Source organism: Lepidothrix coronata, unplaced genomic scaffold (assembly GCF_001604755.1).
Source record: "Lepidothrix coronata isolate B3197 unplaced genomic scaffold, Lepidothrix_coronata-1.0 Scaffold2, whole genome shotgun sequence".
NCBI classification, from domain to species: domain Eukaryota; kingdom Metazoa; phylum Chordata; class Aves; order Passeriformes; family Pipridae; genus Lepidothrix; species Lepidothrix coronata.
In genome coordinates, this window is record NW_016690182.1 from 3,364,392 (window position 1) to 3,389,454 (window position 25,063).

The 25,063-nt window shown below is 43.2% G+C and overlaps 1 protein-coding gene across 11 annotated transcripts in view; it reads right to left on the minus strand.

The window, feature by feature from the left end:
* GRIA3 (glutamate ionotropic receptor AMPA type subunit 3) overlaps window positions 1-25,063 on the minus strand; it is a 416,095-nt gene that overhangs the window by 23,041 nt on the left and 367,991 nt on the right. For all 11 annotated transcript variants that reach the window (XR_001875066.1, XM_017816354.1, XM_017816418.1 and 8 more), the window contains 2 exons: window positions 18,419-18,795; window positions 11,101-11,299 (listed from right to left, as the gene is read on the minus strand). Coding sequence is in view for 10 of the 11 variants with exons in the window: in XM_017816354.1 (XP_017671843.1) it covers window positions 11,101-11,299; window positions 18,419-18,795 (576 nt within the window). In the remaining variant the exon portion in view is untranslated. The remainder of the gene's footprint in view (window positions 1-11,100; window positions 11,300-18,418; window positions 18,796-25,063) is intronic.

Here is a 25,063-nt window from a genome sequence, read left to right on the forward strand (position 1 = left end):
AGTTATCCCATGAGTGCCAACAGCACACTCAGGGCTGCACATGGTCCAAACAAAGCACATTCCCTGCTCCAAGGGCAAAGGGTGAATATCATCATTCATGCTTCAGAAAACCAAATTCCATGACTCAAAACCTGATCCCTTTTCAACTTCAACAAATAGCCTAAGCTTTAAAGTTTGCTGCCTTCATTTAACTCTTCTGGATGATGTGGTTAAAAATCAGTTCCCATTTCTATAAGAACGTTGCCCACCTTTTCTTCTGCCAAGTGGGATTTTCACAGTATCTTGTTATTATCAAATAACATAAATGAGAATAGCAATCTGATCTAGTAGAAGCAGACAAAAATGCAAGTGAGAAATGAACAGTATTGACTGGGAAAGGTTAAAATAAAATGCATCAGGCACGTGCTGGTTTTGGAGCAGAGAGTCCAGCTGGGGGGGTCTTGGTGAGGACCCACGGCTGTCCTGGGAGAGAGGACCAGGGAGGTGATGGGCTCTGGCCACTGAGTCCCACTTGGTTAGTGCTGCTTTTTGCAGCCATTCACCTAAATTCATAATGAGGCCAAAATAATGACTTATGATGGGGCTTCTTGTAGAAAGGGACACTGCACACCCACTCAGCAGTGCTCAAGGGCATTTTCTGCCCCAGGAACCATATTTTACACCTGCTCAATGCCATGAAACAACTTGTTGACTAAAGCTGGTCAAAGATGCAACAAGATGAAATGAAAGATGATATTTTGAGTAAATATTTACATTTTCCCAATTTTCCAACTGGCTCAACAAAAACCAACTACCCTAAAAGATTTTCAGAAAAGGAAAATTTCTTTCCTTTCTAACTATAAAGCTGCAAATCCTTTCCTGAAAGAAGATTCTCACCCATCTGTCCTCCTCTGCAGACATTCACGCCACCCCTCCCAGTTCCCTCCAGGAGTCTGACACCCATAAGGGGGGCCAGACAGCAGAAGCAACCATAGGGAAAGGATTTACACTTCAAAATAAGGTAAAGTCTGACAGATCTGCACTGTTGTTACAGTTCAGCGTCAGTAAAACATTTTCTCTCTCATTAAAGTGCTACTTTTAAAGAGATACTTAGAAAAAAAAGCTTAAAAGCAAAGATTTAAACCAATTCAAAGCCCATAACTGCAGTAACTCCCTATGCTCTGCAATTCTTATTTCATTTCTTTGATATTGCTCTCCAGAAGTCCACCACACACATTTCCTTGGGATTTCAAGGGGATATTATTATCATTTTTTTCTTAAAAGCAACATTTTCAGCGTTTCATCTAGGCCCTGGGACACATTAAAGCGTCTTTTCATTATCACAGCCTTACTGCAGATATAAATAGAGCTGGCCTTTGCTTTGTCAATAGTGCTGCCTTTTTTTTTTCTTTATTTGAGATGTTTATGCAGAAATATGAGCCACCAACACCTCAGCCAAGGGTGCAGGCAGCTCCCTTCCGTGTAAGCAGAGCCTGCAGCTCTCGTGCCGACGACTCACTTCACTTGGCCTGTTACTAATCGGTACCTAAATACACGTTGCTTCTGGGTAGCAAAGCATTCGTTTGAAAAGAAGGTGCCAATTCAATCAGTCCACAATTTTAACACTGTCTTTCATTCTAATTCCCCCAGTTTTGATGTGTGCTTGGCTCCAGTAGTGAAATGAGAAATCAAACAACCCCACAGGGTGTGAGAGCATCCAAAAGTGTGGCCGGCCAGGGCTGGGTGCACCATACAGGCAGTGGGAAGGAGGCAGGTTTGCCTCTCAGTTGCAGTTATTTCTTCAACCTATCCAACTACCAAAAAACCCAGCACTGTGGCTCCAGCTGAATGAAACCAGATACCTTGGTTTGCTTTGGCACATCCCAAATCACCTAGAGCTATACAGCAAAGCTCAGCACATGTTGGACAATTCCTTGACATTGGTTAAATTTAGCTCTAAAATACCTCTGTGGCTGAAGCCTCCTCCCACTGACCAAATTACCTTCCCCCTCTGCAGATATCTGTCTCATGCTTTCTGCCAGAAGTGACACTGCATCACCTCCTCCACCACTGAGCACCAGTGAATGTTGTGTTTGAAGGAAACAGCATTTCTCCTCTGTAGTTCAAAGTATGTTACAGGGATGTCCTTTGTCTATTTTAGAACATTTAGCCCTCCTTGCCACCTTCTCCACAACCTGCAGGTCTTCTTCAAAACGCCTGCCTCATGCACCCTGTTCAGATATTTTACTACAATGACCAAAATGGTCCTTAATTTCTTATGGCAGGTACCACGAAAGGATTTCCCAGCCGTCAAGCTTAAATTTTTCTATTATAGGTGATGATTGCTGATCATCCAGCCATGATGATTTTTCACCCATTTTTCACCCAAATCAATTTTAGTTATAAAATCCATTTACATATTCTCCCTTTTATACTGTTTAAAATTTTAGATTGTACTGATGTTAGTTTTTTTACCTCTGCCTTCAAAACTAAGATGAGGTCTCTCCACTAATCCACTACCTGGGCTATGAGGAAGAACAGGAGAATGCTTTGTGCTGGGCAATATCAGTGTAAGAACAGAATGGGCATACTAGAGATGTAGAAGACCTACAAGAAAGCCAGTTACAGATGCCTGGTGTCAGGGCTGGGTCCAGGCTACATAAACTTTAATATACCTTGGAGTAGGCCAACATGTATGGAAATGCAGTAAATCCAACAGGGAAGTGCAGCAAAATAAAAAAGTGCACAGACCATCCCGACCATGGCACGCACACCAAGGTAGGCAGAGACATCAATAAAGGATCTAAAGCAGCAGACTCCTCTGCTACACCAGTCCTATGACTATGTTATAGCTCTATAACAAGAGAAATTTATAGCCCTTAAATCAGACAGATGTTGCTGATACAAAACACAAAGGTCCATCCTAAAAAAAGCGCAGGTATTTAATCTGAATAATACAAGCTGCCTTTATATAGATGCACACCTCACTGGTATGAACTTGGGCACTTAAATGCGAACCTTAGCTTCATTATCATCACTCATTGCTTTCCTTCCACGTGTGCAATTAGCTCTTCTACAGCAGCTAATGAATCCAGTAGCTTATGAACCATTAAAGAGCAAGTTACTAAACAGGAATGAAAAACTGCCAGAGACTGGCTTGGTACCGCCGCTGCTGCCTGGCCTGGGCACCACTGAGATCCACTGGGTTTACAGTTGCTTGCTCGAACTTCCTACATGGTAAATTCCAATGACGTGTCTACCACTGTTGTGGTCGTTTTGGATAAGGCTTTGACTTCCACACCCCCTCAAGCCTGATGTCAAGTCACCCCTGGCACAGCTGGCTCTGGAAGGAGCGAGGGACGGTGGTGGGAGCCCCCAGCCCAATCCCAGCTCTGGAGCATGTGGGGTTGGCCTAATGATGCTACGTTAGTAATAGGACCATAATAAATATTGTCAGTAAGGCCTGTCTGCCTGCCTGAGATTTCCAAGCTCTTTACTAAGAAGGTAAAAATAGGTCTCATGAGGGCCAGAGGGCACCATTAGTTCCCTTTCCCCAGTGTGGACATGAGAGCAGAGATGTCATTTACTGAAGGTCATAGGGCAGAGTCTAATAGATCAATGTCACAGCTTTTAGCCACAGATAACTTGTGATGCCAGCAATTTACTTACCTATATGGACAGAAAAATCAATCCCATCATTACATCAACCTCTTGCTTTTATTACATTCTCAGCAGAAGAAAGTAGGTCAGATGCCATGAGCATGCACAGGGCATTTCTCTTCTAGCAAGGCCAAACCCCCAAATCTACCAAACTCTACCCACTCTACTCAGTTTAAGAATTGTGGGATACCACAGAAAAGCAAGGTTCAAGCATGTGCATGTAAACTAGTCTGTGTGTTTGTAGGAATACACAAACCTTTGAGACCATATGCATAAGTGTAAAAGAAAGGATGACCTGGTGACTAATAGTATTTTGCAGCTTGTGATGGGAGACACTGTCACATTGGTTTGTTGCTCAGATAATAACTTATGCTTTAGAAATGGTGTTTTCCTTTTCCAGGTGGGGCAAATGAAGCCCAGAGAGTGGAAGGATCAGGCCCACAAACCCCAGAGCTGCAGCATTTCTCTAGGAGCCTCTAAGATGCAAACAACCCCTGCATGGGGTGGAGGGATGGGGAATCCAGCAGGGAGCTGGTGGAAGTGGTGATGGTGGGGAAGGAGGGTTCACAGCAGTGCTGCCCACCCAAACAGACGGGGAAGCAGCCTAGAAAAACCCCTCCAGGCTTCAGCATCACTTGTTTTTCCACACCTGACATACGCAGTGGCCCGACTACAAAAGAAACTGTCTTATAAAAATAATACAATATTGTAGGAGTCTTTTGAGACTTTCTTCCTGTGTATCACAGTCCTTTAGAAAGTGTGACCTTTGGCAGCAGGCGGGTGATGTGCTGTAGCTGCTTTAAAAGGCATCTTTTCTGGAGTGAGCTCTGCTCACACAAACAGACAAGCAGAGAGTCACTCCGGCTGCAACCAGACGTCGCTGACATGTCAGTAAGAGTGTGAGCAGCAGAATGTAAATCAAGATTTTAAGATGTCCCTTCCTGGTGCAACACTGAACTTCAGACTGTAGTCATCTCCTTGCTTTATTGCTGCCATCCACTCCTCCCCGCTGCAATGCTGACTGGGAAATTAAAATGAAAGTCTTTACCAGCGACAAGCTGCCTTTGTAAATCCTCCCTGACTCACGGACACAGGGCTCGCCCCAAAGAAGCACTTCCAGGGGGGACAGATGATGGGCTGGGTGGCACACGCTGGGGATCTGGACGGCTGTGCTGGTAAGCCTGTCTGTCTGTCTGTCTGCCCGCCTGGGGAGCAGGAGCAGCACGCACTCGAGCTGGCTGGAGGGAGGGTTACGTCAGCCTTCAGGCTAAGGGGCATCATTCCAGCACTGACATATTCAGCAGAGTTGTCTTGTCTGGGCAACTGAGCAGCACACCAGCCCTGCTCTGGATTTGGCCCGCAATAAATTAACAGAGAACGGCATTTCCAGCACACGATCTGAACACTGTCAGGTCTAATGAGTTTTCAGCTCCAGACAGAAAAGGCCAATATACAGGCAATGATGGAGAAATCCCAGCAGACTGCAAGAGGGGATGTATTCATATTCACATCATTAGAGTTTCTAAACCTTCATATATTTTCTAATTATGCAAAAGTAACAGTAGCAGCACTGTGAGTAATTTATCAGCACCCATGTATTTTAAATGAATCCCTAATAAGCATGTACTAATGTGACACAGCAGCATTACGTAAAGTAGGAGAGACTTGAAAAACCAGGGTCCTCGCTGTCTTGAGCAATGTCATTACCATTATCATAGAGCTGCTCTCCAAAAAGTAGAGCATTCAAACAGCAAGTGATTTTCCCCCCAGGCGCTTTCTGCTTCGCCTCTGTGGTGCAGACACAGTTACAGCATTAACGCACTGTGAGCTGCTGTGCCTGGCTTCCCACAGGCTACAGCCCCCCTGTGCCCAGCTTCCCACAGGCTACAGCCCCCCTGTGCCCAGCTTCCCACAGGCTACAGCCCCCCTGTGCCCAGCTTCCCATGGGCTGCAGCCCCTCTGTGCCCAGCTTCCCACGGGCTGCAGCCCCTCTGTGCCCAGCTTCCCACGGGCTGCAGCCCCTCTGTGCCCAGCTTCCCACGGGCTGCAGCCCCTCTGTGCCCAGCTTCCCACAGGCTGCAGCCCCTCTGTGCCCAGCTTCCCACGGGCTGCAGCCCCACATACCACCTGGCCCCCTAGACCCAGCTTGTGACTGCTGGGAAGCATTGAGACAGAGGTGAACTGCAAAGCCAAAACCACAAACACAAGCAGAGCTGATAGACAAATGCCCTTTGTTATTGAAGATAATGGAGAGATCTATTCAAATATTTGTTATTAAGTGTTGACTGAAAGCTCTGCTAAATCCTAGCTTTCCTGCTGAAATTAGTAAAACAGTTCAGCCACTTTAACCCCAGCACATTCAAACGCTTCCTTTCCAAGCAGTGGATGATGGATGAGCTGTTAATTTTAGTTCCCGTAAGGATACATTTTCCTCTCCAATCTATAGCCTTAAAGACATTAGATCACTTCATGGGAAACCATTTCTTTTGTAATTATGTCACATTTGATTTCCTGCTGCCTCTAAAACTGCCTGTTGGCCATGTGGCAGAAAGGAGGTTCAAGAGATTAAAAGAACCCCACAAGCAGACTATCTATCATCCATGCAATGGGGAGGCTGTGATCTCTCTGCACACATACATTCACCTTTTAATATTTCTGCACACTCCCACCTGTAAACAGGGAAGGGAGAGAGAATATATGGGTGAATAAAATTTTCACACCTGTGTTTAAAAACAGTTAAACCACAGTATTTTTTCTGATTAATTGCTACCACATTGCCTATCAAAGATCTATACAACTCCTATTTGAAGCTATCACTTTTCTGTGATGTTCTGTTCTTTAAAGCCCATAAATACAATCACACTTCAATATTTTTGTCAGGAATTTGTTATGATGACTGTGTTGTTTTGCTCCATGTCAAGAACACAGAAAGCTTCAAACTGCTAATCATAGTTTTATCCAAAGGCAAAAGCACAGCATTTGTGTGAGTGCTGTGCTAGAAACAAGTCCTTCATCTTCACTAGTAAAATAAATTTTGAAATTAAAAATCAAAGAGTTTAACTACAGATGAAATCCTTAGCACAGCACACACAGAGTTCATGATGGTGTTTTTAATAGGCTCTAATGATGATCTCAATATCGCTCAATTGCACAGAATGCATAAAAATCACACAGCAGCTATGGGTGTATAACCCAAGGCTTTTCCTTACCTAAACTGCTTGTTGGTGGAATTTATTTCAGTCTCATCTTCACACAACCTTATCACCAGAGGAAAGGCAACTAATGACATTTCCAGGAGAAAAAAATTAGGAACTGACTTCAGGGCAGTAAGTCCTTTCACCCGAGGCATGGGAGAGCCACTGGATAGCTGAGTTGTTTGGTTGGAGACATCCTTAAACTATTGCTGAGAAATATACAAATAAAAAATTTCTACAATAAAACAACATTCCTTTGAGACCTTCTTTTTCCTTAGTTTTAGTTAATGGTGATTACCTACATTGGTAATGGTGTGATATGAGCCACCTGCAATTGCCACAAAAGGAAGAAGATCTTGCTACATGTTACCTGCCTCACTGTTTCCTGTAGAGCCTGATCACACCAGATAAACTTGGAGGGCACCTTCTGAAATTTCAGGTTCTCAGTGAAGTGTACCAGCAGGTCAGCTGTGTTTGTCACTGATCAAACACACACTTGGCAAGTTATTTTGCAGAAGTCTCTCACCACTCATATCTGTTATCAATTAAGCCACCACAAATTCATGGGTAATTTAGATTTCTAAATGTCTACAAACTCGTTCTACTTCTACTGAAGTTCAAATACAGCCAAGTTTATACAAGAATTACTAATTGGTTGTAAAGGTCATGCCTTTTGAATATATGCATATTGGAGGTGAAACCTATTAGACTGTGGTATTATACTTAGGCTCAGTGCTGAATTTAGATTAAATGGTGTTATATTGATTTGATAAGCTGCTCAGATATGCTGAAACTTTAATTGAATGTATTAGAAGATAATTCTAACAGTTACACCCTTAAAAGCAGTAGTTTAGTGATTTTAAACTGCTTTTTCGTACAGGCCTCCACCAGTGCTCAAGAAAGAGAAAGAGGTATTTTGGCATTGTTAATTTGGGACTGTGTGTTAATAAATAACTAAGGAGAGGTTCTTTCTTTTCCTTTTCAATATGGATGAGTGCCCTTTAAAAGCCAAAAGGGAATTGATGTAATCTATTGATTGCCATTTAAATGCCTTTATAAGCTAATTAGTGCAAAATGTAAAATGTTTCTGAGCAGAAACAAGCAACAACCACGAAAACACAGGAAGGTTCCTTTGATTCTCAGATACACCGGGAGGACAAATTCCCTTACACAGAGAGTCACCAACAAGTGAGAAGTGTGAATAGTGTCTGCTGTGAAGCTGTTACAACAAACCAGCTGTGGTTGGACTGTGAGAGCGGTGTCAGGCCGACAGCAGTCCCCGTGCTTGCCTGGAACAGCCACGGTGTATCCAGCTGAACCCACATAGCTGGGACAGCGTCTCCCCGGGAGACACTGCGATGCTCAGGGAAACCGCCAGGACTGTAAAATAGGTCACTGGCTGGAGTCTGCCCAGGCCTGAAGTGGCTGAAAGTCATTACCATCTGTTCATCTGAATTGAGGGGCTGGTATGGCTCCAGTTTCAGGTATTCACAGGTATTTACACTGTAAAGGAGACCTTCAAAAATGATTCTATCTGGAAATGGGGTTGGCAGAAGGGAGCCATGGCCTGAAGGCTCTGAAGGAGCTCCTTCTAAGCACATGCAGACAACACGGTGGGGATCTGAAGCTCCCTCTATGATGTGTGAGGAGGCAATTTTTCCTTTCTGTTGGCACCTTTCTCTGGCCAACAGTAACCATTAAGATCAATATCTGACTAATATCTTTGAGAAACATTTTAGCCTTACAGCTCTATGAAGAGATAGTTACTGTTCTTGCTGCATCTACACATGTGCTGACCATCTGCTCGCAGCCAGGTAACTTCCCCCATCTCTAGGGAAGATTTACCTACACATGCCACAGCCAGAGTGTATAGATAGGCATGGGCAACTGGTGTAAACAAGGATTGCACTAACTTCCTCATGCACCTTTCCCTCAGTTAAAACTTCCTTTCTTACTGGGCACCTGATCCTGAACCACTCAGCCAACTGCTGCTTAAATTGGCTAAATGCTGGGGGAGAATGGGTGAGAGAGGATATTCCCCTTACGCAGGGCATAAGCATCACCCTGTACCCAGGAAAACCCATGGCTTTTCTGACTCAGAGTACCATCACTCCCACTGATGTTCCAGAAGCAGTGAAAAAAGATCTGCCAAGGGAGAACAAATCCCCTAAAACACAGAGATGTGCAGTCTGTGCTGTAGGATCTCAGAAGCCCAGAGTCCTCTAGGACTTATTTCAAGTTTCAGCCACCATTACCCTCTCATTAAGTAACTAATAAAGACTGTACAATTTAGTATTTATGTGAACATACACATTTAATCTAAGGCAAAGCTTTTGCCCTTTTCAAATCAACTGAAGAAGACTCTAATTACAACACTTTCATGGCTGCATCACCCTATTCAAATTAATTACTCTGCAAAAGTTAATACAACTGAAATTATGTTGTGTGCCTTGAGAATGCTGAAGAGAGAGAAGCACCACTTAGGGCCCATTCTTCTTCCCACTTGGCCCATCCAACCTCACTTCACACTACCAGGGCTCTGCTCTCCTCCATCCCCATCTGACTCCTCTCCTGGCCAGATGGAGCTGACAGCTCCTGACAGATCAGCCTCATTTACAGCCCTGCTTTCCCCAGCACCAGGAGAGAGTCACAGCTCATCTCAAGACTATCAACAGCACAACAAAGTACTCATACATTTACCAGACTTTGTATCCTTTCACACAAAACACTCACTCCTTTGATCTCTTCACGAGAAGGGATTTCCTTGTTGTGTCAAACTATTAAGGAAATGAAGAAACACCCCTATACAAGCCCTCTTTCTGTATTAACAGTAACATGATATTCAAAAGAAGATATTTTTCCCTCTAAGAACAGTATAGTGACTATAAACAGAACCAATATTTCTAATCAAGTTGTACTACCTCTTCTGACAGGTCCACTCAACTAATTTTTGCTGTGCAGATAACACTGCCTCAGGCTGATAATTAAATGGAACAAAACTTTTTATACGTTAATGTCACCCTTACAAGGTCAGTGTTTACCTCACAGGATTTTAACACAAACAGAAGCCTTTGTAATGTACCAGCTACAACAGTTAATTAAGAACTACTGAGTATCCATCTGAATGTAAAGACATTACATGTAGGTAAGGCAGAGTACAAAAGCTTCATAAAATACCTTTGCATTCACTTCCATCTTTACATTAGATGTACATACATGTATGTGTTGTCATGTATTGAAATTTTAAGTAAATCCAAGGAGCCCTCAGGATTTATTCAAGGAGCCCTCGGTATTTCATCAGCCTACAGCAGCAAGGGTTTTTTGTCTGCCTCCTCCCTCCCCCCTGCACCTGGCCAGCAAGCGTGACAGGCAGCAATTAGTCCTGCAGCACTGACCACTTTTCTATACAAAAAAAATGTTGGTTTGAATGGCACCTGATTGGCACCGCTGAGAGAGAACCCTGAAAGGGCCGAGCATTTCAGTTTGCCCTTGGAAGCCCAGAAATAAGAGCTTTTCAGGACAACGTTTTCAGAGACATAAAAGTGGCCTGAGGTCATATTTAGAGTTCTTAATGCCCCTCACCAAACTCTCTGCAGTTCAGCTTGTGGCTTGGCAAGAGCAGAGAGAAAGGATTGTAAATAAAAGTGTGCACCCCCTGTACCCCCATATGTGGCAAACCCAGCATTTCTCTAACCAAGGTGAATACACCCCAGTGTTCTGGGCTACAGAAGTTTTACCTCTGACTGCCTGACAGGGCCACAGCCAGACGCTGGTGAGCGAGCAAGACACAGAAACAACAATGGCAGCAATCAATGCACCAATAGAAATGAGCAGCAACACGTCTCCCATCCCCCTTTCGTTCTGGCAAGTGAGCACCGATGTCGGATGGCATTACCGGCTGCCAGCTGGGCACGCAGAGCAAGTAGGTCAAGAGCATCACTCCTCACAAAGAGTTTTCTCTGCTAAATATTGTGCTAACGACTGCATTATTGCTCATCAGACCGAGGTTCTGGAACTGGTGTTACAAAACCTTTTGCATGATATGCAGAGGTCAGATTTCCATCTTGGCATGTTTCAGGTTGAGCAAAACCACTCATTTTTGATAAAATGCATTTTGATATTAAAATCTGCACTCAGGCCTGTCCTGATTGCACAAAGCAGCTTTCACCAGAACAGCTATTACAGCTGGGTAAAACCAAACAACTGAAACCCATAAATTAGGCATTTACAGATCAGAAAAACTCTAGTGGAGATTGAACAGACTTACTCTAAAGAATTCTTTGGTTGAACCTGAATCCAAAGTGCCATAGGCTATTTCGGTTTGTTTAGCCAGGTCCTCTGCGCTTTCTATGGGTGAAACCATCCTTTCCACCGTAAGGAAGGCAGCGAGATTAGCAGTGTAGGAAGAGATAATGATGAGAGTGAAGAACCACCAGACTCCTCCGACAATTCGCCCTGAGAGAGATCTATGGAAAAACACACATCATCAAATTGCTTTGAAGACATTCCTTGATTTTTTTCTTCTTCACTGAAGAGAAATTCACATGCACAACCCTTTTGTCCAGATCCTCCAGGTATCTGTGAACAGGTGGACTGTGAGCCAGCTCCTAAGAGCCTTCATCAGAGAGAAAACTCAAGCGCATCTGGTCTTATCTAGTGAAAATCCCTTTGCCTTTCAGTGAAAACAAGGACAGTCAATTAAGAAATACTTCATTTGAGGCTTGGAGAGGAACAAGCTCTCCTGACTTCCACAAATACTTTGCTGGAAAGGCTTTTGTCACAAGACCTTTGTCTTTTCCATGTGCCCATCTTTCCCTGCGCTGGACTTGCCTGCTGTGATATGCTGGTATTGTCTCTCTTTGGGGGCTGCCCAGCTTGGAGGACACAAATGCACTTTTTACTGCATCAACTCCCAAAATGTAAGATACAGTAAACTGCAAAAAGGAATTTGAGCAAACATGCAAAGGAATACACCAAAAAATGATGCAGTATCCTTCTCTCACCACAACTGAGCAGGAATTACAGACTGAATCTGCATACTGAAGTGAGGAGAGAGGCTGGTTTGGTTTATGTTTTATGTTAATGAAAATTCGCATGTTGCACTGTTCCAAGTCAAGCATATTCTTGATTTATAACCACCAGAGCAATGGAGAAGGAAATAGAAAAAAAAATAACTGTTTTGGTTTTGTTGAGGTTTTTTAAAGGCATCCAATAAGGATTAAAAAAAAAGCCTATCTGCAAACATATAATCACAAAATGCCTAATGGTCAGGAGGTCTAGATCCTGTCAGTAAGAGCTCCTGATGCTTTACAGGAATTGAACATCAGGCTCAAAGTATTTGTCCTGGGCTGAAGGATGCCAGTGCCATGTCACTCAGCCGGGTGGGGAATGTCACTGCCACGTACAGTGCTTGTCCTTCAAACAGCATGTTGACCAAGAATCATTTCAGGTGCTGACACAAAGCTATTTCATATGTTTTCCCTTAGCTCTGCTACGTGGAGAAATAATCCCGGACACATTGGTGGAACCTGGGTGGTGTAGTCCTCAGTTTGTGTGAAGAGAAGAAGTAAAAAGCAAGAAAACTCTTACCTGATTATTTGTTTCCTTCAAACCCCTCAGTGCCATCCCCAGACAGTGGGTACAAGTTGTCCTACCAACAGATGGAGGTAGGCAAAAAGCAAAAGTCTCATGACGTGCCCCCACCCCACCCACATAGTGGGGTTTTGCTGGTAAACTGCCCAGTCTTGGCCAGAGCCTGAGATTGCCTGAGCCATTAAAAAAAAGCCATTAAATTATTAAGAAATAAAAGAAAGAAAAAAAATTATCCATCCAACATTAAAGAACATAACAAACTAAAAAAATTGCCAACACAATAAAAACAGAGAAATGAATCTGGAATAGGTGAGAGGAATGTGGAGAAGAAACACAGAGGTGAAGCTCTACTGTTCTCCACTCTCCTCTGCCCAAGGAGCTGAAGCAGAAGCTCCCACCAAGAGGGCAGATGCAGGCTGGTTCCTCAGGGCAGACACACATCAACCGGATCACCCAGAATCAGAGGAGGCTTCCCTGCCTGTCTTGAAGGCCCCCAAGAAGACAAAAGGCTTCCAAGTTTCAGCTTGGGCTGTGTAGCTGCTGTGCTCACTAACAGAAGTCTACTGAGTGGCTGCAAAGGGAATTTGAAGAAATATAAATACAGAATTATGCATGAAGTCGTGGAATCTCTCCACCTCTCTCTACATCCCTTGTAGGTATCAGGCGAATATCTTTGGATTTTACAGAGGGCTCAAGTTCTTTCTGGTCAGTTCCTTTACCAGGGAGGGTCTTGGCTTTAGCTATTTAGTACAACTTGATACCCTACACACTGAATCAGCCTCTTACATGGGCTAACACAATTTTAGCCAACTACAAAGCAGAGCCTGCTGAACTCGCCATCTAAAGCTTCCTTTGGAGCCAAGGGACAGAAAGAGAGGAGACAGACACTTAGAAAGAGATTTATCTCATTTGCTGTAGTGTAGGATAAATCTAAAGTCATCTGTCTCATGACTTTGGAGGGAACCAAGATGCCTCACTAAAAATCAGTCCATTGCTTTCAGCTGGCTACATCAGGTGAAACTCATCTTACTTTTGCTCCTTCCTTCACTACATACTTTCTGTCCTCAGAGAAGATCTGGAGTTGAACTTCTCCATGCATGAGGTAGACAATTTCAGAGCCAGACTGAGCAGAGGTTTTGGGTAGCAGGTACAGCAGATGAAACATCCACTTGCCTACAGCAGAACTAGCTCTATCTGGAGTTTCCAGGTTCTCTTGGCCCTGTTGCTTTAAGGTAGGCCTTGAAAAAGGAAGATGAAAAAAAGACTTGCCAGAGCATTTTGATAAATTCAGTAGAAGCATTGGGAATAAAATAGTATGTGTTCATTCTCCTTGTCGTTTCCCATAGGAAATTTCTTACTTGCATTGGCAGCTGCCCCTTCTGTTAGCAGGACAGATGGGCTGCTGGGATGGAGATGTGCAGAAGACAAGCATTTTCCAAACCAGTGAAACATCAAGCTCACACTGCTGCAACAATAAAAACTCTGTGCTGGGCTGCATGCTCAGACAGCATCCAATACACCAAGAAAGGTAAAAATATCTCACCCCAGAGATCTTGCAACCTGCATGAACCAAATCAGACAGATACAGGACAAAAACTGAGACCAGCTGAGAGGCAGGGGAAGGGGAGCATGGGGGGATCCCTTGATGAAGAAGGCACTTCCTCAGGGGTCCTACATGCAAGAGAGGGGTCTTGCTAGAAGGGGACCAGAGCTGTTTTCAGAAGAGTTGAGGTCACTTGAAAGAAAACTGGATGACAGTGAAGTTGTTTCTCCCAGAGTCTTCCCATGAGCACAGGAAGGAAGATTAAACAGCGGCTACTACGAAGTTGGGCTGACATGGCTGTCACTGGTGGGAGCACAGGATGGGGTAAAAGAAAAATTAAATAAACCACAAAGCTGACACTGAAGGAAAGACAGACAGATAGACAGACAGAACTGAAGAACAAGGACGTGGACAAGCACGGCCTGGCAGCCTCCTTGCCCAAAGGACCCCAGTTCCCCCCAGGCCATCTGCTGATACGAAGACTTCTTATACCCACTGCAGGGGCTGGTGTGGAGGGATGCAGGAGAAAAAGGGTTAGTACATGAACACCAGGCTGGTAATCAGAGAATAACCATATGGTTTGTACTGTGACCCAGAGAAATGTTTGTCCACTACTCAGATAATTACAGAAAAATCAATCACAGCTTTTAATACCAGCACCACATTTTCTGACGAAGACACACCTGTTCACATGTGTAGTGTTGTAATTTAAAACCAAAACAACTAATGCTTTATCCCAACATGTAGTTTTCCCAATCCCCTCAATAAATAGATACTTTGTATGACATTATTTTAAAGTGAATTAGAGTGCTAACAAATGAGAGGAGCAACACAGACCTGGAATAACACAATTATAACTCAATAGTCAAAACAAAGTCAGATGGTGTTTTCAAAAGCAAGGAAGAGTGCATACCTTGAGAGGAAATTTAAAAGGAAGCATGGAGTCAAATGAGAGCAAATTAGTAATGAGAGAAAAAAACAAAATAAATATTCAAATTCACATTCAGTTTCCAGGAGAATAATACATTCAAACAAAACCTCATTTATCAAGATAGCTTGAATTTTGTTTCTGCTCATGGCCATAAAACATATTTGATTTCCTATAGTACACAGAAATAATAAGCTTCTCACAACTACTCAATTTTTAATTGGGCTCTTTGGATCGACACAAGGTGGTTGCTGTACTGACAAATAACCCTGAACAACTTTGGTACAAACTCTCCTGGTCTAGAAGCCCTTGATATTCTGAGCACACGTTACCTGAGAGCCCAGCCCCTCGCTCGTTCACCCAGCCAGCCCTCGCCTCAGCTACAGGGACACAACACACTCAACAACAGCATCTAAAGCACTGGCTTGAGATGCTTCCATCATAGGAATGGCAGTGGGAGTTTCAGAAATCTCTAGTTACCTGGCTCTCATTGCTACTGTGAAAGTCCCACAAAGTCATTCCCATGGCCTTTAATAGGAGTCTCTCGAGTCTCCTACTGTTAAAACAGGGACCTAGAAATACACCCTCGAAATGACCAACCTCTTGAGGCAGTTTTTAATGAACCCCCTGTCTTTTTCCATCAGCAATTAATTAATCTAGCCTCTTTGTTCTACATGAATAAAGAGCAAAATGAAAATACATGCTCTCATAGAGATTTCAGATACATTCGCTCAAAACAGTGTTACAAATTTGACTGTGTCTTTTCCTGATTCCATTTGCTGTACACATCTCACATAAAAGCAAGTTTAATAATCTACTTTTGATCCATCAAAAGTGAATTTTCAATGCTTTAGCTCACTATGCAGAAAACACAGCAGCCTTTGATAGCAGAACAAAACTGCTGAAATAAGTGTTGATTCCATCAAGGGATGCACTAACCCCCACCCCTTGGCTGCTCTCTGATTCTGTTCAGACGACTCCTATTAAATATAGAGAGGAGAGTATAGGGATATATCCTCTGGAATATCCACACAGCATACTCACCGAGGATAGATCTAACTAGTCATTAGATGTCACAGCTGTTCCACACAAAGGCAGCTGAAAGAGCCTTTATCAGCAAGTACAAAAGTGATCTCTCCAGACTGCTTGTCGGCATCTCTCTACAAGTGCTGTATGCTCTCATATAAGAAATTTATTCAGACAAAACTCACAATGGAAGAATGAAGCCCCTTTTAATGGCAATAAAATAGTATGAAACATTCATATAGTCAATGTACTGTGAATGGCATAACCTTACAAAGATATGGATTAAGAATGGAATACTTGGGAATAGTCCCTTCTACGGAAAAGAAATTTCACATTTTAATCAACTTAACATATAGGTCAAAGAAACAGTGTTTCTGGAATTTAAACCCAAGTATTAAATTTGTCTTTCTTTTCAGTAACAATGCATGTAACTGCCTGGAATGTTATCATAGAAGATAACAAAAGAACTGGACGCTTTCAAACAAGGGTTATATATTAATACTGAGCTAATAGCTTCTGATGGACAGTTAAAATAAATAGGTATACTGCTGCCTCTTTTCTTTATTGTAGGTATATCCAAGGCACTTATCATGGTATTATTAAGAAAAAACAGACTATGTTCCTCTTGTTATATAAGGGAAATGGCTGAACATACCAAAGAGTCACATGAGAGCTTAACAAAAATCCTATGCACTTCTATTTAACTGTCAATAACCAGACCTAGCGGAAACAGTGCGATGCCTGCAGCTTTCCATGTGATGTCCCAGTGCTTATTTCCCGGTCCTTTATGTTGGGCACACACATGGTCAACAGCAATTTAAATGTTATCACCGCTCATCCCCTTCCACAGCAAGCAGCTAGGCAAAGTTTCAGTGCAGGATTTAGGCATAAAGCAGAAACACGGAGCGTGAACAGGAGGAACAGACCGACAGCTGTAACCACACAGGGAGGCAGCACACCCAGGCACAGGGAACCGGGAAAACTGACACGTGGTCACAGCCAGGGCAAAACGTGTGTGTGTTACAGAGGGTACACACGGATTCCTCGGTAAGAATGAAATACAATTGCTGCTGTCGAGACTTTTAAAATGTGGGCATGACTTGCATCAAATATCGCCAGGCACACATCAGTAACTACCAAAGTCCTGGATCTCACTGCCATCAGAAGGACATGTGAATATGCAACGACTGTGAATTTATAGGATTGTTATTACACTATAACAGGTAAAATCATGATCTTTCCCATGAAACTTCATAGTCACTTGTTTCATGGGGGCTACTCAAGAACCCCACTACTATATGGACCAGGAAAACCTGGTGACTTTTCAGTGATTCAGGTATTGAAAAAAGGTAATAAACGTGGAGATTAAAAAGGTGCATTTCAAATGCCAGTGCTTAGAAAAGATCTGCCTCTCTTCCTCTAAATAGCAACCTTGTTAAATGGAAAAACTGCATCCTGTTTGTACTAAGCAGGTATTTGGAATAATTAAAATAGCTGTAAACTGATTATTAGATTATTGTCATACAAAATGCAATTAGTGCTCCATCACTAAGAAACTAGATAATTTTACTGCTTATCACAAGCATATCACTAAAGCATTTTACCAGTGTAAATGCAGAAACATGCTATATGTTATTCAAAAAACATCTGTGGAATGCACTGTTCAATCAGAGAGAACTTCACTATTCTCAGCTGCTTTTTAAAATACTTCTTTAAAACAGAAATTAAGTCTGCAATAGTTAATAGCACTGTTCTTGGTTACACTGAAACTAATGTCAAACATACTTTACTACAGCCTTATCCAGAAAGACTGTCTTCATGAATAAGAAATATCTTTATGGAAACTGGCAATGCTTATTAGACCATATTGACTATGAACAGAGGGGTAACAGATAAGACTGGACTGAAATAACAGATACAGATACAAGGCAGTACAGACACAGTGAATACAGACCTGAATATATGCAAAAATGCGGTGGAAAGCAAATTAGTAATGGATGAAAGGATGGTTCAAGAAAAACAAAACAGGAGAAATTAGGCTCAAAAGAAAGCAAAAAGACTAGCAGGAGCCTTAATGGGAGTGGAGATGCTTTAAAGTGCTGTTGCATGTGACTTTCAAAAATAAATAATTCTTATTTTGCAAAGCAGAATGTGTTTTATGCACCAAGGAGATGACCGTAAAATGAGATATGCAGCAAAAACACGGTAGCCCTCCAAGCATTGCTGAAAACAGAAAACCCTATGCATTTTACAGCCTTAACATGGTGAATATAAGTTTGGCAGAAATGCATAAATGGCATTATAAGCAATGCTACTCACTCTGGAGGTGAATGTTAGCAAGCATGGTGGCTTGAAGATGATGCTGAACATTGAATGGAATCTCAAAATAAAAAATTTGGAATTAAAAAAGAAATTTGAAAAAGTAACATATATGCACCATGGCATCAGAAAATGACCATAAAATGCAAAAAGGTGATGGAGTGACATGGAACAAACCTTGGAGAAATATCGCATCCTTGCTGCATAAAGGCACCCAGGGAAAACCAAAGGCTGTTAAATATTCCAAACTCATTTGGAGGGTCAGGAGGATTCTGAGGGTCACGTGGTTCTTCAGTGCTGTCTTCCAAGTGCCATTCATAAGGGCTGAATCTGCTGACTAGGAAAAGAACTACGCTGACGCCAATGTAAGCAAAGACTATACACATCCAAATTTCATAAGCCAAAGGATCCAGGAAAGAAAATACGCCCGGTTTAGATTTCTGAGGCTTCTTGATCATGATGGAGATGCCCAGGCTCATAAAGGGTTTGGAAAAGTCTATGACTTCTTCTCGCACCAGTGTTATGGTGAGGGGGGCAACAGCTATATCTGCTCTCTGAAAAGGGAAAACAAACCCAAGTTAGCTACAAATCAGACACAAGAGAAGCACAATCTAGAATGTCAGGCTAATGAATCAGATGATAAATTGCAAGAGTGAGTGGAAACATTCTTTGCAGTCTATTTTGCAGTCACTGAAGTTAAGGACTACATGATATTAATAGACAACTATTAACAAGAAAAATTACGATCAAATCTGTGCAAGGTGCTCATGACAGAGGCAGGTATTTCTATTAAGTTAAAGGGATGAATAAACACTACACAAAGTGGACAGTGAGATGGCAACTAAAACAATGTAATTTTCTAGTAATGGTCTGTATCTACCCATTTGTCTTGAAAACTTCAGGCAAATTATGTTTTCTATGTTTTAATTTTGTCTTTTCCATTCTTTCAGTAAGTTCTCTTGCCTTACTGATTATAGGATCTTTAAAATGAACCTATGAGAAGTAATCAGTCACTGAATTTCAGCTGCATTTGGGTACTGCTACTTGTATACTCCTTTGAAACTCCACTGCAATAAAGGACAGAAGATAGTAAATAGGGGGGGATAGGAACCAGTCAGCCCACCCTTTCTGTGCTCACTGAAGGACAGTAACACAGATTTGTGAATCCCTGAGGAGTAAATAGCCTGGGTAATCTGAAAAGAATGCAAAGCAGTATTTTTCAGTCTCCTGTGTGCCCTCCTGTTATACAGGATTTGCCTCTGCAGCCCTGTAACACAGACTGTGCTCTGGGGCTGTGCCATCTGGAAGCACAATCGCATCTATTGCACCTGCCACTGACCAGCACATGGGATACCCTGACCCAATACCCTTCCCTTCAATCAATACACCTTTGCTGGATTCCATGGCAGGGTAGGAATGTGAAAACAAATTGGTTTCCTTTACAAATAACATTCCAGAATAGATTTTCAACGTGTTTAACTGTATCTCTATGTCTATGCAAGAAAGATTCAAGTCATGCTGCTTAAATAACCTAGCAGGTGTCAGCACTTGCATCAGAGGGGAATAGAATGTTTAAAAAAAAGAGCTTTTTTCATTTAAAAGTTACTGTTATGAGAGCCTACATACCTACATACATTTTTTGTGACCTATTTCAAACACTCTATAACTATTCGTGTTATACTTTCAAAGATGGCCTTTCATTGGTAATTATGGATTTCAGAAAGAAAAAATGATTTTTAGGGAAAGCTTAACTTACCAGGACCTAAACCACTGTGCACCTTTAAATCTGATTTTTTTCCCCATTATTAGCTATGTATCTCTTTCTGGTGGAAAAATAAAGCCTGATTAAGTAGAAGTTTGAATACAAGTTATAGGAAACATTAAAAGGAAGTGATTAAAATCTGTGCCATAAAACAATTGAATATGCCTTCATGTAAATCTAATGGTGATGTACGTGACTGTCATTAATGTCTGGTTTGCTCCTCTTCCCTGATAGTTGGTTTAGGTTTTCTTTTGAAGTGTAATAAGCAGAAATGGTGAAGGCTTCTGCTAAGGCTGATCTCAGCATCATGGGCTCTGTGCCCGCTGGTGCCTTGGCAGCACCGAGCAGCCGTGCCCGGGGCACTGGCTCGGGGTTTGCTGACCGAGGCTTTGGCAGCCCTGTCGGATGAGCACTGGCCCTCCCCACAATAAGCCCTCCCTCCACAGGGCACTGTCTGCACACACAACCTCTGCGTTTCCTCCAGCCGCTCAGGAATATCCCTCAGCAGTTTATCCTGGCATGTGCAACTACAAGGTATGTGCACAAGTTCACTGCCTGGAATAATCAGATAAGCCATGCCTGTGCACGTAAGGAAGCCACTCGGAAACCGTGGCCCTGGGTGCCTCCTCTGACAGCCCTGCTCAGCCCCTTTAGACAGTCATGTGTACTGGGACACTGCCTTTCCCCTTGAGTGACCCTTTCCTCAAGGAGAAAACCCTCAGCTATGTGGTCACTTACTGCAAAAATCTAGCTTAACGTGGCTTGAATATAAAACCTGAAAATGCCTTGGGACGCCTGGGTGTTCACTGCCTTTGCAGATGAATGTGTTCATCACCTAAGTAATGGAGAGACTGGGGGGGGACATGGATAGAGTGAGGTAAAAGAACTGGATGATGTTGGAACTTTTTCATTGAAGAATTCCCCCAAAACATATACTTGTCTTGTAGGTGCTGCTCGTTGAGCTACTGTTAAATATTAGATGTCTGCAGTCAGTATGAGATGCACACAGAATATCAGTTTTAAATGCAGTCAGAGCCCATGGCTGGCTGGAAAACTGAGCACTTTGACCATGGCCACTGTACTTCATGTTGAACTAATGAGGTACTTACAAATTAATCCTTATTAGAGAAAGCTTAATGGATCGAGACCCCTGCAGAGACTTAGCAATGCCTCCATGTGAACTGAAGCTTAGGTGGGAGGCAGATGTCTTACTGCCTGGCACTTCTGCACGTGGACTACCAGCCTTGGAACACCTTGTCAAGGAAGGAAAAGGCTGGTTCAGCTATAAGAGCATCTAGTTTCTGGAACGTTTTCCTGGACCTGGAGAAATTTAATTCTCCCAAAGTAACATTTTAATTGCCAAAGTAGACATGGTGGAGTTCTTCCTAAGTGCTGATGCAGCATGCAATAAGGTCTGTATCTCCTTCATGCCCAGCTGAGTTCATGTAGGATGTTCCTGTGGGACTTCAGGGGATGAAGATGATGCTGTGCTGAAGCACAGACAAATCACTTTTTAAAGGTCTCAATTGCTACCATGTCCTCATTCATATCATACAGTACAGATTTTCATTGTAAATACTTTCAAATTGCATTTCAATATTACAAGGGATACAAACATTTATCTTTCTGACACATTTCAGTCTCCCTCTTTTCCTGTTGTTCCTACCAAAGGTGTTCACTATATTGGAAACACCAGCAAATACCCTCATCCCTAAATGAACATGGCAGCAATTGGTTTCTGCAGAGGGAACAAGCATCAGTTCACATGCAGGGTCTTGGGAAACCATCAACAACCAGAGCACTGAGGGTGGACCAGCTACAATCCAGTGCCCAAGCCTGATTGCCCACCACTTCCCTGAATATTAGTTGCATCAGGGAGGTTAAAAACCAGTTTGCAGTTTGCTTATTTATTTAGAGATACAGTATGTGAAATGGAGAGCTTATAGAGAGCTCTAAGCACCCTAAAGGATCATTAATAACTGCAGCACTCTTGAGAATTTCCCTCCCTGTTATGGCTGCAGATAAGCAGAACCCATACAAATTGAGCTCGATAAAAAAGAACACAACCACAAACATGTCCCTCTCTGTGCAGAACTGGAGGGGGTTTAAGAACCTCAACAACTAAGCTTTGCTAATCACTCATGACTAATGGCGTTTCAAACATCATCTTCACTGCATTTGAGCTGGGCGAGAAATGTCATGGATTCCTCTGAGGCTTGTTCTGTCTTTGCCTACTAGTGTGGGAGGGATGGATTTAGAGAGGACATGCAGCACAGAGGTGCTGCCCACTCTGCTCAAAGCTGACCCCAGGGAGCTGCAAACCTCAAGACTCTTATGGGGAAGGAGAAAAAATAGCAAATGGAAATCCCCTTCTATGTGGAAAAGAAAAAAGATAAGATGTTCCACCTCTGTAATCCAAAAGGAGGGATGGAATTCTTCTGCTTACAGATGACTCTCCCTAACTTCAAAGCTATGCACTAGAGACAGCAAGAGATACAGGCTATGTTCCTGCCTGCACGTGCTTGGGGTCATTCCTGCCCACAGAACTGAACAACTCCTTTGCTCGTGTGTCAATTTGCAAGAAGTGAGTCTGAGCTACAGTCACTTTGCAAGACCTTTGTGTGACGGCAAGCAAGGCAGCACTGTGTGCAGACTGAAGCAAAGAGACACTGTCTGACTTCCACTGGCAGCCAAACATCTGGGCACCCCAAAAGTGCTGAATACAGGTACTCTGAGGCATCAGAAGAGACTGTGTTGGAATGGTGACTGACTCTGAGCATGTGTTAAGACTTCTCAGTGCAGTCTGAGGTTTCCAGGTATGAGAAAAGAGTGTCAGACAGAGCAACACATCACTTGTGGTATTTGCTGGCAAAAGCTAACTTTGTAAAGACAGGCCAGTATCCCCAAGGATATTTGGGGTGTGTTGAGAGGCCAGGTCATGGGGGCAATGTGCTTTTAACACACTAGCTCACACTTATTTAAAACCAACAGCTGATATCTGACTAGGGACATGCTGTGCATTGAAATCTTAATGTGTACTAGCTGAGCAGTGTAAAAAGGTATTAAGGTGTTAAAAGGGCAGTTGGCCTTGTCTGCTGCAGTTTGTCAATGTTAAGTCCATTCGTGCTTTATGTGGATGCCCACAGCTCTTTCTGACACACTACTGCCACATGCAGACGGAGACATAAAGGGTACATCTGCTTCTGGAGCTGTGGGCATGTGTGCTTCCTGTGTCTGTGCTGAGACCCAGGTCAGCCAGAGTCTGGGCCCACAGCAGTGTGGCTCTGTGCCAGAGCTGCGATCCTGTCCCCTTGCGTGGCAGTGCCACCATGGCAGAAACCAGGGGTGAGGAGGGAATGGAAAGCTTCACCCACCCACTCATGGCACAGTCAGGCTCTGCCACGGACTAAGAGCACATGGGACATTTTGATGAGAACTAGGAATTGAGTTAGTCTTCCTCTCTCCTACAATTCAAAGGCTGTAGATGCCATCTGCAGCATTTCTTCAACTGCTGGGAGAGCCTGAGAGGCCAGCACCACATGAAGCTGGTCAGTCTACTCCCTACTAAAGGCAGGGAGATGTGTTGGTGGTCTCATTCTGACAAACTGCTACATTCTGGAGACTGCCTGTCCTTTACATCCCTGTTTCATTCCTTTGTGCTATTTTACATACTGAAAGGTTTTTACAAAGACCTTTTTAACCTGAGAAGAGTTTTAAAGGCTGTAAGGTCTGGCTGCTCTTTTCATTCCCAAAGCATTTGTAGTTACAATTAAGATCTGTGTTAAACCTCCTGTCAATTAGCCTCAGCGCTGTGAAAAGCATCAGGGCCGGAGAGGACGGCTTTCCCTGGCTGAACAGGGAAGGAAGAACAGCAGCCTGCTTTAAAAGGGAAAGAAGAAATAAAAGCCTACAGAAAGAGGCTGACCCCACAGAAGAGAAAAGACGACTGTCTAGTGCTCAGCAGCTGGTGGGTACAAAGCCCCGAGCACCGGCCTCATGGGGCCGTGCTGAGGGAGGTGCTGCTGCTCCACGGCCCCAGCTGAGGGCACATCCTCAGCCCGTGGGTTACTGGAGGACAGCACTTGCCCTGCTGGGTTGCTCTGCTGGTTAGATTTAAATAGCGATTCAGTCTCCTGGTCTGAGAATGATTTAGCTACTTTCCCTCATCTGAAATGTCCAGGAAAAAAAAGCTCTATCTATTTTCTATTTTTATTCTGTCAAAAGTTTCCACTATGCTTTAGAAATTGCTCTTAGTTTAAAACAATAATAGTGCTCGAATTGGTAGTTTTTTCTGATAGGATGAAGCCTTGTTTTGACACCATCAGAATGAAAGAGCAAAATTAAGGTTTTTTTCCAACCTGAATTGACACTTTTTGAGTTACAAAAAATCAGATAAATTTCATTTTACATCAAATTTCATTATCATTATTAATTATTATTACTACTACCATTACTACTCCTACTACTATCACCAACATTTAAAAATTGCTAATAAACCACAAAGCCCTGTTAGCTCCTCTCTAACAAGACTTCTGGCTTCTCCTGCCTGAAGCAAGGGAGTTTGGGAATATCTGCTCAGGCAGAACTCCCTGCCTCCAGGGCTCCCATCCCTCTGTAACCAGGTGCATTGGTACAGGCCCTTGCAAAGCTGCAAGGAAAGGCCCAAGAGGGAGAGCTGAGATTGTCCTTGACTTCGGAGACCCTACGGCACAGCAGACTTTTATGCCTCCAACCACTGACGTGATATGAGAAAGCAGAGGGAGAATTTCTAATGGGAAGTATTTTAGTGTGTAAATGGCAATGTGTAACTCCCAGGACTGCTCCAGTTAGCCTAGTTAATGCTGACCTCTGGCTAGTCTTACCCTGGAGTCAGGGCTGTGCTGGGCAGCCTCAGGACCTGCAGCACAGTGACACAGCACCCCTGTTGCTCTGGGTACAGCTCAGTGCAGTCTGAGCCCCCTCCCATCCCACCCATCCCTCTGCTCCCTGACATTCAGAGCCCTCCAAGCAGTGGTCTGGAGGCTGCATATTCTCTCCTGGCTCTGTGCTGCATTCCACAG